The 13,536-nt window shown below is 41.5% G+C and overlaps 1 protein-coding gene across 1 annotated transcript; it reads right to left on the bottom strand.

Annotated features, from left to right (window-relative positions):
* Positions 1-9,889: 9,889 nt before the first annotated feature.
* On the bottom strand, positions 9,890-12,062 carry LOC113334578. The gene is made up of 3 exons (XM_026580802.1): positions 11,699-12,062; positions 10,304-10,698; positions 9,890-10,219 (listed from the first exon to the last, which is right to left on the bottom strand). Exons 1-3 carry the CDS (start codon positions 12,060-12,062, stop codon positions 9,890-9,892), a joined length of 1,089 nt encoding a protein of 362 aa, XP_026436587.1.
* Between the last annotated feature and the right edge of the window lie 1,474 nt (positions 12,063-13,536).

The following is a 13,536-nucleotide window of genomic DNA, read 5'->3' as shown; positions in this document are numbered from 1 at the left end:
CACCCAGCTTACGAAGATTTGTTAAAAAAATATGTATCAAGAGACCCTCGCAGAAGTCCGGAGGGTTATTCAACAATGCGTAGCCTCAACTGCTCATACTCTCTTCCAGAAGCACCTGAAGAAGGAGAAATCAACCACGACCTTCAAGAAAACAAAGATTGCACTAATGGACGGTGCTTAGTTCCACCACCTAATAGTGCTATCGTTACCTATGCATATCCCTTGAGAAAATTTATGTGTCTACAAGATCGCCGAGCTAAACGGTATGCGTTTGCGTCAACATACGCTCACGTCTCTACTCCGCCCTTGAAACGAGCTTTGTACCAAAGTCCACGGAAGTTATCACGACGGCAGCCGTTAACGCAAGAGAAACCAGATCTGGAATACCCGCACTTCCCGTTTCCAACAAGGAAGATTCTGGAATTACTAGAAGTTTGGGTGCGAGACGCGGAAGTTCAATTACCTCCCGTATGGCGTCCTCCAAATGATCAAGAGATGACGGACCCGAGGTACTGGTACTGGTACTGCCACTGCCACAGATTCATTCATTGCTCTACCAGTGAACGCAACGGCCTGAAGCATATTCTCCAAAGAAAGATTAACTCAAGAGAGTTACCCCCTTTCTCCGAAGATTAACGTGCGCAGTTTCATCGAAGTGATCAAACCAACTACGGGTTTCTCGAGGCGCGCCATAATAACTTGGATTCAAAGCGATCACCCTTGGAGAATTCAAGTCTCGTTCAACCGAGATCTTGTGAACAAATAAGTTTTGATAAACAATTTTACATTTTAAAAGCCTGGGGACTTGACGCATGCGTCCCACATCGAGGAAGGGAGTCAATGATACAATTTTTCTTATACACCACATTATCTTCCTTTTACATGTTTCCCTTTTTATGCAACATTTGCAATTTTTACGAGATACTCAGAATGATCGTATTCAAAACCAGAATGCCGGCTTTCAGCCGAATCAAACATAATTCCTTTCAGAAAGTCATTCATAAAATCATCTCAAAAATAAACCAATTCAAAAATTCAATCACCTACTAGTTCAAAACCAGAAAATCAAACTGTGAAAGGAATTCCTTACATCACTCAAAACACCTAAAAGGGAAATATAAAAGAAAATGCGCAAGTATTCAAGGGAGGTCTTTCAGTAACAACTCATTATTTTTTGGAAAGAGCGCATTTCATTTTGTGGAGAACAGCCTGCTTCAGCTTCAATTCCAAGGATAGCCTCTCGATCTCCCCCTCTTTCCGAGCAATGAAGTCCATGGAGGGAACTTCGTTTGTTTAATCTTGCAGCTTCTGGATTTTAGAAAACCCTTCATAGAACCGGGAAGCATTGAACACATCTCAGTGGAACTCCCAGTTTGAAACCACCTCCTCAGAAATAGTGCACCCAGTCACGCTGCTCATGACATGAATGGAGGATAAAGCTTCTTCGACACGTCGGACCAACAGGAAATACAACCTTCAACCTTCTGTAAGCGGTTTCACTGAAGCAGCAAGAGAAAAACCACCGAGATACAACATCATGCGCGTCTAAAATCGCCCACTTCAACTCCAGTATCACATGCACGACTGCCACAATGATAAAACAACGCCCAAGATATTCATATCTGGCTCGACGGCAACAACATCTCTGAGGGACGCTTTCAGAATTTCGTCTCCCGTAGAAGAAGTAGTTACGTCACTAAAGAAGGTTGCGCCTGAGACTTAAGATGTACACACAAACTTTCCATGTCAAGAGCTTCATCATATTTGCAGAACCTATTAGTTAAGTCATTCGCATGAGGAGACTTCTGTACTCCTCAAAGACACGATCCAAAGATGATAAAGGAAAACGAGCATCGCTGGAGACTGCTTAGCACTACCCATCTCAAAGATGCTGAATTTGGAGAGACGCAAGCCCGCTGTCATTATGATTCCAAGATGCCCAAAAACATGGACGTATTCGAGGGAGAAGATGTATTGTTTAAAGACCAGAGATATGCCTGGATGTCTATGAAACGCAACGTAGGCGCAAAGACGGCCTCATGATCAGCAACTCGTACTACCCTCATCAATGTTGGTTTCAAATCCAACTCTCTCCCAAATTATTTTTTCATAAACCCAGTGTGACAACATCTATGAAGTTGAAAGCTCAGTAGATACTCGTGGTCAGGGGACTGTTTTCCTCCTTTCCGTTCCATGAAAAAAACGTCAAGGAAGCTATCGCTTCCATCATCAGCTTCTCCCTCTAATAACGAGACGATCTCTACCGTTATATGAAGACTGGAAATATCGTGCAAATAGCTACCACGCCTCTCCTTGCCAGTCTTTTCTGATCACAACTGCTGCCAAGAACCGTTGTTGCTCGTTGATTGATACCAGCCAGAGCTTCACCGTAGTAAAAATCACTACGGACAGAGGTAATCATGCTTGGGGACTGAGGCTCAACATGAAATTCCTTCACCGTCAGTCAAATACTTCTTCAACACAAGAGAGACGGTCAATCAAGAAGCATGTAATTTTCAAGAGAAAATCAAACTGAAGAAGAAGCCACTTCAACGCTCTCTCTCCAGAAGCCGCTTCAACGCACGCTCTCTCCTGAAGAAGCCGCTTCAACGCTCTCTCTCCAGAAGCCGCTTCAACACACGCTCTCTCCAGAATAAGCCGCTTCAACGTTCTCTCTCTCCAGAAGATGCTTCAACGCACGCTCTCTCCTGAAGCTGCTTCAAGGCTCTCTCCAGAAGAAGCCGCTTCAACGCTCTCTCTCGAAGCTGCTTCAGCACTCTCCCCCGAAGCCGCTTCAGCGCTCTCTTCAGAGGCTGAAGACACTCCAACCTTACCAGCAAATGCAATGGAAGTACGTCTTTCAAGAGAAAATAAGCTCGGGATAATTACACCTGGGGACTGACGGGATGCCTTCACGTCCCTCAACCGGTTTATTTCTAATATTAGCATCATCACTGTTGAAGCTTTACGAGCCGCAATTCTCAACATGAAGACTTACATGTGCATTAAAGACTCCAAAAGTACAAATCAGAGATGGTTTCACGTATCCAACCACGCCATCGAATATGAAGTGTAACTGGGGACTGCTCATCGCATCCCATTCCATACAACCATCCAAGATTCATAAGATGGTTTAAAGGATGTCGCTTAGAACGAAGTCCTTGAAGACTTGATAGCAGCACGTCGGTAACAGAACGCCTCTTAGCTCGTTTACTTCACTCAAAGACTCCGGAAGATTTTTCCGATACAAGCATTCTAAGAATTTCGCCATCACAATCATAAGGGCAACAATGAGCCTATGATATAAAGGGTCAGAACGAACGCAATTCCATTCCAGTCAATGTTCAGGAGTTTAAAGAAGATTTTCGTTGCGACTCAGCAGTCCGGACTCCAAGCAACTTAAGTAAAGGACTCTCGCAATCGAGCGCAGTGGAGTTTAGAAAATTTCGAAATCTACCTGGAGGCAATTGACGTATGATAGGAGGACGATCACTGCAAGCCTTGATACTTCGTTAAGCGTATCTTGCTCAAAGACCTAGCCGGACTGTATCCTAGAAACATCTGTCTACCTTGCCTCATAAGTTTTATATTTAACCGCCACCATCCATTGCTTATCCCACAACAATGTCACTGTTACGTGCTAAGAAGGATACTTAATGTTGATGGTGGTTTTTCGAATAGGGCTAAAATTGTAAAACCCTGTATTTAATGCCCTGATCCCCTATAAGGGTATAAATCCATTTAAGAAGTGATGAGTGCAAAAAACCTCTTCACTCATTGAGCAATTCAATATGTATGGAATTCATTCATATTGGTGCAACAATCCCGAATATTCTATGAATTTTCCTAGTAGCATTATCCATTTAATGCATTGTGCGCCTAGTATTTTTCCATGCTATGTTCTCAGCCGAACTCTCAATACTGGCATGACATGACAATCAATGCTCACTCTCAGCAGAGTAGCATGAATCTCCCGAAGTGCTAGTATTGGAATCTGCGCAAAAATACTCATACATGCTACATCTCTCTGACAAAGAGATCAACGCGTTCACACACTTTTAATTAAAGTTAGCGTGATTGAACACATATCTATTCTTATAGAAAATCTAGACTGTCAATATCAGTCTCAAAAAACAATCACGGACACACGAATTGGCCGAGCGTTTTAACAAGCTTAGCTTACTCCTAGTAGAACTAGGAAATCATCTTAGCAATCACCGGCGTGCCCACTAGTCCTCTAGTTGATCGAATTCCATGTTTCCCATTCACAAGTGTTTCAAACGCTGACCCAAACATGGGCATTTGCGCTACGTAAAAACAAAGCTCGAACGAACTAGACTGTTCAAAACAGTCTTAGAAGCATCACGAACGTCCAACTTTTCCAGCCTGGTTGGACGGCTTGGATCCTCCTACGAACAGTTAAGGAAGCGCAAGCATGATCATCTGTGGGCCCACTAGTGCCCTAGTCGATCGACTTGCCTGCGAAAAGCCTATAGAGTGCTCAATCGTTCACCCAAACTTGAGCAGACACGCTGTATTCAAAACCCTAAATTTGGGTTGCGGCAGTTTACAACTATCACAAATCGATCGTATTCGTCCAACTTTGCCAGCCTTGTTGGACGACCGAGATCTTCTCTGGAATGATCAAAGAGGCGCCAGCATTCACATTGGCGGCCCAACTCCTCCCTTGGTCGATCGACCTATCCATGGAAAAACCAGAGCATACCAAATAGTTTGCCCAAAGTAGCTTAAACGCGCTGCTTTGAAAAACCTAAAAATACGTTTGCAGCAACACACTACTGCCGCAAATCGATCACAACCTTTCATCTTCGCTAGCCGAATCGAGTGGCTTAGATCTAATTCTAGATGGCCAGGAGATGTCAGCGCGCTCACCAACAACTCGTCTTCGCGCGAGGTCGATCGACCTGCTCAAACCCAAACGCAACACCTCGAATCGCTTGCTCAAAAGGGAGTTGGTCGATCGGCCTCCAAACCCTAAAAATCGCGTCAACGGTATTGAACAACTGCCGCAAATCAATCACGACCATCCAACTTCTCCAGCTTAGTCGGATGGTGTAGATTTATTCTCAAAAAATTTACAAAATGGCATTGTGAACACCGGCCATCACTCCTCCACAGGGAGTGATCGACCATATGGTAGTTTACCCATAAGACACTCGAACGATCACCCGGTCGACCCCGCTATCCTTTTAATATGCTTATCCGCGACTTATTCAATAAGGCTCTAAAACAATGATCCTTCATACACATTGATTAAATTGAGCTGCTTAAATGCGATGCTTCACATGCATCAAATACATACGATATTTTATGTCGGCCTCATAAACAACTTAGTTGTTTCACCTAATAGCATCATGTGTTATTCTCCGAGGCAATTACTACGAATTGACCCACTTACTCGAGACATCAAACGTGTCACAAACTGGGGGATGCTCACTGGGGTATTTGTCTGGCGGTTTACAGCGTGCGGCGTGCAACGCGCACATTACGAGAAAGCGTTAGGAAAAGTCGTACAGTCAGCAGTAATGAGAGTGGTGGGTGAAAGAGTGACCAATTTTCCCTCATAGTGGAAACATGACGATCACCACCACCTACACAACCCCACTACTCCATTTCTCAATCTCTTCCACTTCCTACGAGATCAGAGTTTTGCGCTCAATGACTTGTATAAATAGGCTTTCAGCCTATTTCAACAACAACACAGAAAACCAAGTTGTTGTTAACAAACTGGGGAGAGAACCCAGTTGTTTCACCTAATAGCATCATGTGTTATTCTCCGCTGCAAGTCCCACGACTTGACCCACTTACTCGAGACATCAAACGTGTCATAAACTGGGGGATGCTCACTGGGGTATTGGTCTGGAGGTTTACAACGTGCGGCGTGCAATGCGCACATTACGAGAAAGTGTTAGGAAAAGACGGACGGTCAGCAGTTATGAGAGTAGTGGTTGAAAGAGTGACCAATTTTCCCTCATAGTGGAAACATGACGATCACCACCACCTACACAACCCCACTCTCCATTACTCAATCTCCTCCACTTCCTACGAGATCAGAGTTTTGCGCTCAATGACTTGTCTAAATAGGCCTTCAGCCTATTTCAACAACAACACAGAAAACCAAGTTGTTGTTAACACCGTATACAGAAACACCCAAAACTAATAGCTTACATTATGCAAGCCAGTTCGACATTCTGATACAAGTTATAAACAACCAACACCTTCATAATCTCAAACACCTTCTTCGCTTCCCTCCCTAAGATCAACCCTTCTCCTTCACCTTGTGACCGAATTGAATTTGGAACAACCATTTCTTGGTTTAGGACAGAGTCTTACAGATTGATCTCTCGAATCTAAAAGTACTCCCGTGTAGTGCATTGTTTAGGGTTTGGATTCGTTTCTCATCAACACACCCAAGTTTACCAAAAACAGCAAAATCAGTTTTTACCCATAAACACCGGGTTGATGAAATTCAAGCAAATCAACATGGCAGAAGGAATGAGGTATAGCTGCGCTGCCATAATGAGGTTCAATTCATTGTATTTGGTCGCATGTTCTTTCGGCATTATTACTGATACAATATTTATCAGAGGGTACGGTTTAGCCGCTCTGACAAAATGAAGTTGGATGATGTACACGGATAATGGGTGCCAACTTAGGATTAAACAAAAAAAGTCATTTTAGACTTGACGAATTTTAGGAAGAATATGTTTCACCAAAACATATAACCGGTTACACCTTTATTCCCACATAAAGGCATTATTACTTATGTTTCTGTGAATTTTACAGGGTGTAACATGCAGACCACTAAAATTGATAGCATTCTCTTCGTTTAAAATGTGCATCATGCAAAAATTAGACCCGTGCCGTTGCGGCACGGGTAAAGGCCTAGTAATAACATATAGGACATCCACTTTGATTTACTAATATTGGACTACATAGTCTTTGTTAGAGTGATCCACAGCCTGGCTTTGTGAGTCCACAGAACTCCTCGGTTGGACTATGTCAACTTGTGGTTCATGAGTCAAGCTAAAAGAGACATGATGAGAAGTAGTCCTTGTTAACAATCCATTTTGTTCACTTTGTCTCCATGGTTCTGATATCTCCTTCACCATGGAAACGATAGAAGGTATCATCTTGCTGATTCCAAACTGTTTTCCCTGGGATATTTCCTCCGGGGACTACTCCCTGTTGTCAGAGCCAACGGTTTCTATGGAATCACGATGCAGGTGATTGACACCTAATGTTTCTTGTTTGTGTTTTCCACAAGTAGTCATTTTCGCACGGACTTTTTTAATCATTTTTGAGGTCTGTTTTCATGGTTCCATCAGTCAGCAAAAAGCAAACACCACATCAAAAACCCAAACAAGATTTCGACAGATGGAACTTACCCGGTCCAATAAGTTGGAAGCAACCACGACTTTCCAAGGTGTCCTGAGACGCCGTTGTTGTCAGTCCAATTTTAGTCGCCGGCTTTATATAGCTGGGATATGCTGCTTCCGGATATAGATTTATACCGGCAGAAAACGGAGATATTTCTAGAAAGGTCTGAGAATCACAATCTAAACACATTACCCCAACCAAGGTACCAATATCATCATATAATGGGGTAATGGTTGAAATGATCTGAAATCGACGCCCTTGTTTACTCCTGACAGGGAACTGCCCTGTCCAACATTCTCCAGAGGTACTCATGTGTATTATTTCATTTGCTTCAGTAAAGTCGCACTCCTCGACAATGGGACCGAGTGGACTACGACCAAGTATTTCTGATGCAGATTAACCATAAAGGTGCTCAGATAATGGACTCCTGTAACAATGATATGCTCAGTACTAGTGAGGTTTACGTTTGAAGCTTCGAGTAAACGAAAAGACCAAATATGAGATCATATTGGAAACTCCTTGTATGTAAGACTCACCAGAAAGCTATCAGACCATTCTGATCCAAAATGACAAGTGACTGACCCATCGACTGCAAGATATTCAAATATTGTTTATTTGTATAATTTAGACATTGTACTAGATCGCTTGGAGGATCAGGGGTACTATCATCTCTCTGACTGAATGAAGATAAACAAGCTATCGGGGTTCCATCTTGACCCCCACGACCACCTTTTCTTGTTGGACTGGACAATCTTGTTCTCTGAGTTGGATGAGAGTCAGACATCTGGTTACTGTAACCCATTTTTGGTTCACAATCATTTGTGATGCTAGAACTGGTTCCACAAAGAATCAATTCTGTCATTTCTTCTTCAAGGTTGGCATCTCCAGCTTCAAGTTCTTGGATCTCATTCACGTTACTAGCGACAGTTCTAGATTTATTTATTTTACAGAAACCAGTAATGATACATTCACCGCGGCGCGGTGTATCCCGATAAGAGAAAAACGGGAATTCCCTAATGACTCGGCGGTTTGCAGGGGTGGGTTAAGTGTGGATCCCACCCCTCTCTCTCACACAAACTGAAATCAGGATGACCCGCGGGACATCAATCATGTCCATACAGAAACTCCGACTATATGTATAAAGTAAGAGGAATGCTAGACTTACCGCAGCTATCTCCCGCGATACATCCCGAGTGCCAATCCAATGGTTTCGGGAAGCACTCTCAACATCAGGATACGAGCAATGTAATGTGGGTCTATGGATATTTTGTCCGTCATCTTATCATTTCGGAGAGGCCCTTATAGGGTCCACTTAAATGGATTCGAATACCTTTTCGTTCTTATTATGTTTTGGTTTTATCTTGTAACTAAACTCTTAATTCCTTGGCTGATAGCTTCAATTCTATCTTTTTTCTCTTATCTCCAATAGGGCCATTCCAAATTTTAACTTCCAAGGTTTAATTTTATATGGTTAGGTGTTTTGGACGGAAAATTGTTCGTCTCTTCTTAACAAAGGCAAAGGCAACAAAAAAAAAAAAGAAAAAAAAAGGGTATAATTACTGCTACTCGCGGTATGGTTTTTGAATTCCAGCTCAAGTTTTGGATAATAAGATAAGAATGTGGCACTACTTTCAAGCAGCGTAAGCCTCTAGAAGCTCATCCAGCTAACCACTCCATGATCGCACCAAAGAAACCAAAACCCAGAAAAACAGATTAGATTTTCTTGGCTGGGGTTCGTTTTACCGCGTCCATAGGTTCAGTAATAAAAACAACCAGTTCTGGATTTACTTGTTTCAAGGAACATGGACAAAACCTGGCTTTAAAGCCATTCCAAATTTCAACTCCCGAGGTTAGTTTCGTCAGGAGTTTTGGACTCAATTAGTTTGTCTTCTAGTAAACAGAAAAATCAACGATAGTGTTGCGTACTTGCAGTTCGCATCTGACGTCGCAGGCTTAAAACAAGGATTGCGAATACGAGCTCAAGATTTAAACAACAACACCCTACCGCGTGGACAAGAAGGTGAGTGGCTGCCACGTTGCTGCGGCAGCAAAAGATTTGTTCCGGACTCGAACTCGAAATTATATTGGACATTTTGAGACCCTATCATGAACATAATATGGACTCGCAAGTTTCTTGATGAATAATGATCATCACATTTGGCTTCTATGATCTGCTACGATCACATGCATTAGCATGATGTGGCATTTGGATCCACTCGATTACTGCGACACGAATAGTTTAAACTCAAAGTGTGCTTCCTTATTAAAAACTGTACATTGAAGCGTAGGTTTGTACATATATCAACATAAAAACTAATGATTAGAAAGAAATACGTACTGAAAACAACTCCTACGCACACTACTTTGATCGTAATAGCACAGGACACCAACTTCGATTAGTAAAACTGGACTACATAAACTTTGTTTGAAACTAAAACATCCAACTAGAAGAAATTAATATGCATCAACAGACAACTAGAGGGTAGCTTCATGTCCGGTCACTTTCCACGGCGTGGTTCTGTGAGCTCTGAAAACTCTTCGATTGGACTATATCAACTTCTGGTTCATGATTCAAGCTGAAAGGGACACGATGAGATGGTGTAGTACTTGTTAACGATCCATTTTGTTCACTTCCTTTCCATAAGCTTGATATCCCCTTCCCCGCGGATGTTATCATCTCGCTGATCCCAGACTGTTTTCCCCGGGATCTTTCCTCCGGGGAATCCTCCCTTTCGTCAGAGCCAACGGTGTCTACACCTTGGGTTTCTCGTTTCTCACAAGTTGTCATCGCCCGGACTTTTTTAATTATTCTTAAGGTCTGCTTAGTTTCATATTTCCATCAGTCAGCAAAAACCACATACCACATACAAAACCCAAAAAAGGTTCGACAGATGGAACTTACCAGATCGGTCAAATTGGAAGCAATCGCATCTTTCAAAGTTTTCTGCTGAGGTGCCAGCAGACCCGTAGTTGTTGTCGGACCAATTTTAGGCGACCCTATGCCTATATAGCTGGGATATGCTGCTTCAGGAGATAGATTTATTCCGGCAGAAAATGGAGATATTTCTAGAAAGGGCTGAGAATCATAACCTAAACAGACTACCCCAACCAAGATACCAAAATCGTCATATAATGGGGTGTGGGTTGCAATGATATGAAATCGACGTCCTTGTTTATTCCTGACGGGGAATTGCCCTGTCCAACATTCTCCAGAAGCACTCCTGCGTATTATTTCCTTCGCTTCAGTAAAGTCGCACTCCTCGATGATGGGACCGAGGGAACTACGACCAAGCATTTCTGATGCAGAATAAACCATAAAGGTGCTCAGGGAATGGATTCCTGTTATAAAATTGATTAGTACAACCCAATGGAGAAAATTGAGATATTCTATTTTAAGTATATTTAGTGGAACTACACTGCAGTGTTTTTTTTTCTTTTTTTTTGAAGCATACACACCCTGGTTAGTAAGTTCGCGAATGATTCGCGAATCATACGTGAATTTTTCCGTATCACGAATTTTACCGTCTTATTCGCGTACGTTTGCAACTCCGAACCCAAGTCGCGTATTATGTGACATTCCCGGATTATTCGCGAACCGTTCACGAATTTTACGTATTCCGAATGATACGTCCGCTTAATTCGTCATAAATTCTTTAGCTTTTACTTTTCAAAAACTCCACTTTTTGGGCTTTACTGCCTTCCGAGCATACACGACCGAATATTAGACGTGTTGTAATTTTTATGAAACAAAAACGACTGAAGAGATTTGAAGGTGAAGGTGAGAGAGATCTTAAACTCACTAACCAAGCATCTAAACCACCATACGATGTCCTCTTGGATAACTAATGTTGTATATATTATTAATATCATCATATTAAGTTTATTTTTTCTTTAAATAACTCACACATATGCATAAAAATTGGTCTATGACCTTATAAATACAAATTATTTGTTATATATAGATACCGAATTTTCAGAGCCGAACTCACATTTATAAATCGAATTATACACGTACGTATGACGTTCCGAATTACTGACGAATCACGTCCCGTTGACCGAATTTTGGACCGAATCTGGATTTTACAAAACCGTATAATACTCGTACGTTTGCCGTTCCGTACGTTTACCGAATCCAGAATTGCTAACTAGGCACTGCAGTGTTACATAGAATGATATGCTCGAGTAAATAAAATTAAAATAAAATAATATGAGATCATACATTATTAGGAAAGCAATGGATGTAAGACTCACCAGAAAGCTATCAGACCATTACGATCCAAAATAACAATTGACTGACCCATTGACTGCAAGATATTCAAATACTGTTTATTTTTACAAATTGCACTTTGCAGTAGAGCGCTTGGAAGATCAAAGATACTATCATCTCTGGCTGTGAATGAAGATGAACACGTTATCAGGGTTCCATCTTGACCCCCAGGACCACCTTTTCCCGTTGGACTGGACAATCTTGTTCTTTGAACCGGATATGATGAATGTGACTCAGACATCTGGTTACTTGGTCCACAATCATTTCTGATGCCAGAACCAGGTCCACAAACAATCAATTTTTCCATTTCTTCTTCGTCTTCTTCAAGGTTGGCATCTCCAGCTTCAAGTTCTCGGATCTTCTTTAGCGGAAGTTCAGCTGGTGGAGTGTCCATGTTTCAAAACACTTGGGAGACAAACTGATACTAACAACAGTTCTAGATTTATTTATTTTAAATAACACTGAAAGAACACTCTCACTATATATATATATATATAAAGTGGTGCACTAGATTGAGAGGCCCCTTTAAGGGTCCTCTCATATGTTTTCAGATACCTTTTCGTTGTTACTCCTAATTCTTTGGCTAGTAGCTTCAATTATATCTCTTTTTCTCTCCATTTGAGCCATTCCAAATTTCGACTTCCAAGGTTTAATTTTATTAGCTTAGGTGTTTTGGTCCTTTTGGACAGAAAATATCAGTTCGTCTTCTTCTTAACAAAAGAAAATGCATTGAAAAGGACAATAATATTGCTAATTGCAATCTTTGGCCGAGGTCGCGGAGTGATTTTGAGTCCCAGCTCAAGTTTTGGACAATAACAGTGTGGCATTACTTTCAAGCATATGTAGACGCTGAATACTATTGAACTTCATAAACAGAATTATTACAACACTTGATAATTACCCAAGACACAACTTCGATTACCAAGTCACTTATTCTTCTATAAAGGCTTCATTTCCTCCTGATTTTTCACCTTCACCTTAGAAGTTACTATCATGTGGCAGATCCTTTTTAATTTTTTCTGAAGGAACAAGTTTAAAATTTTATTAAGAGGGGCTTAAACGCACAAAAAGAAGAACATGGAAGGAGGCACAAAGAAGTGCAACTAAGGTACAACAGGGATTCCAACTGCACAAAACAAGCCTCTAGAGGCTCATCCAACTAACAAATCACTCCATGACCACACCAAAGAAACCAAAACCAACAAAACAGATCAGTTTTTCTTGGCTGGGGTTCGTTTACCGCGTCCTAAATTCAAATCATTAATTTCACCATTCCGCTTAATCCTTGAGAATTCTTTTTGGGTTTTAGCTTTCTTTTTTTCTTCTTCCTCCAAAGATCTTCATTTCATTCTCTTTGTCATTGCCGGCAATTCCTAATAAGTTGCTAAATTTCATAAGAGCTTCTATGTTTTGATCACTTGTCATGATCTTCCTATCATCATCCTCAACAATATTCTTGTTAGCTGAGGATATTTTTTCTTTTGCTATTTTCCAACCCTCGTCTACAGGATCATTGTTGTCCTGCACCTCAACTTGTGAAGCATTATTCTCTATATATCCATCAGCTATCCCATCCACTCCTTCAACATCTGTTGCATCTTTATCTCCATTTACCATAGTTGCAAGCTTCTCTGCTTCAGATCCTTGCCGAGTCTTCTTTGCAGATCCCAATATTATCTTCGCCCTCTCCAAACTGCTCTCCCTGTGCTTTTCCTCCTTATCATCATCATCATCAGTGCAAACAGTTTCTAAGATTCCTCGATGATCAACATACAGTGAATCTCCATCATGGGTTTCGTGTGTCATAGGTTTGTCGATACAAGTTCTCATTTTCGTCCAGGCTTTCTTAATCCTTCTTGAGGTCTGTT

The sequence above is a fragment of the Papaver somniferum genome, unplaced genomic scaffold, assembly GCF_003573695.1.
Source record: "Papaver somniferum cultivar HN1 unplaced genomic scaffold, ASM357369v1 unplaced-scaffold_137, whole genome shotgun sequence".
Classification (NCBI taxonomy): domain Eukaryota; kingdom Viridiplantae; phylum Streptophyta; class Magnoliopsida; order Ranunculales; family Papaveraceae; genus Papaver; species Papaver somniferum.
The sequence above is the reverse complement of the archived record's forward strand: the minus strand, read 5'-3'. Positions and strand labels throughout refer to the sequence as shown.

What these genes read in the sequence shown, in the direction of transcription:
- LOC113334578 (XM_026580802.1), bottom strand. Translation starts at nt 12,062, where the DNA reads ATGGACACTCCACCAGCTGAACTTCCGCTAAAGAAGATCCGAGAACTT. An exon ending in GAATATCTTGCAGTCAATGG is followed by an intron (nt 10,699 to 11,698) that starts GTCAGTCAATTG and finishes ATTCTGCATCAG; the next exon opens with AAATGCTTGGTCGTAGTTCC. An exon ending in CTTCCAATTTGACCGATCTG is followed by an intron (nt 10,220 to 10,303) that starts GTAAGTTCCATC and finishes GAAACTAAGCAG; the next exon opens with ACCTTAAGAATAATTAAAAA.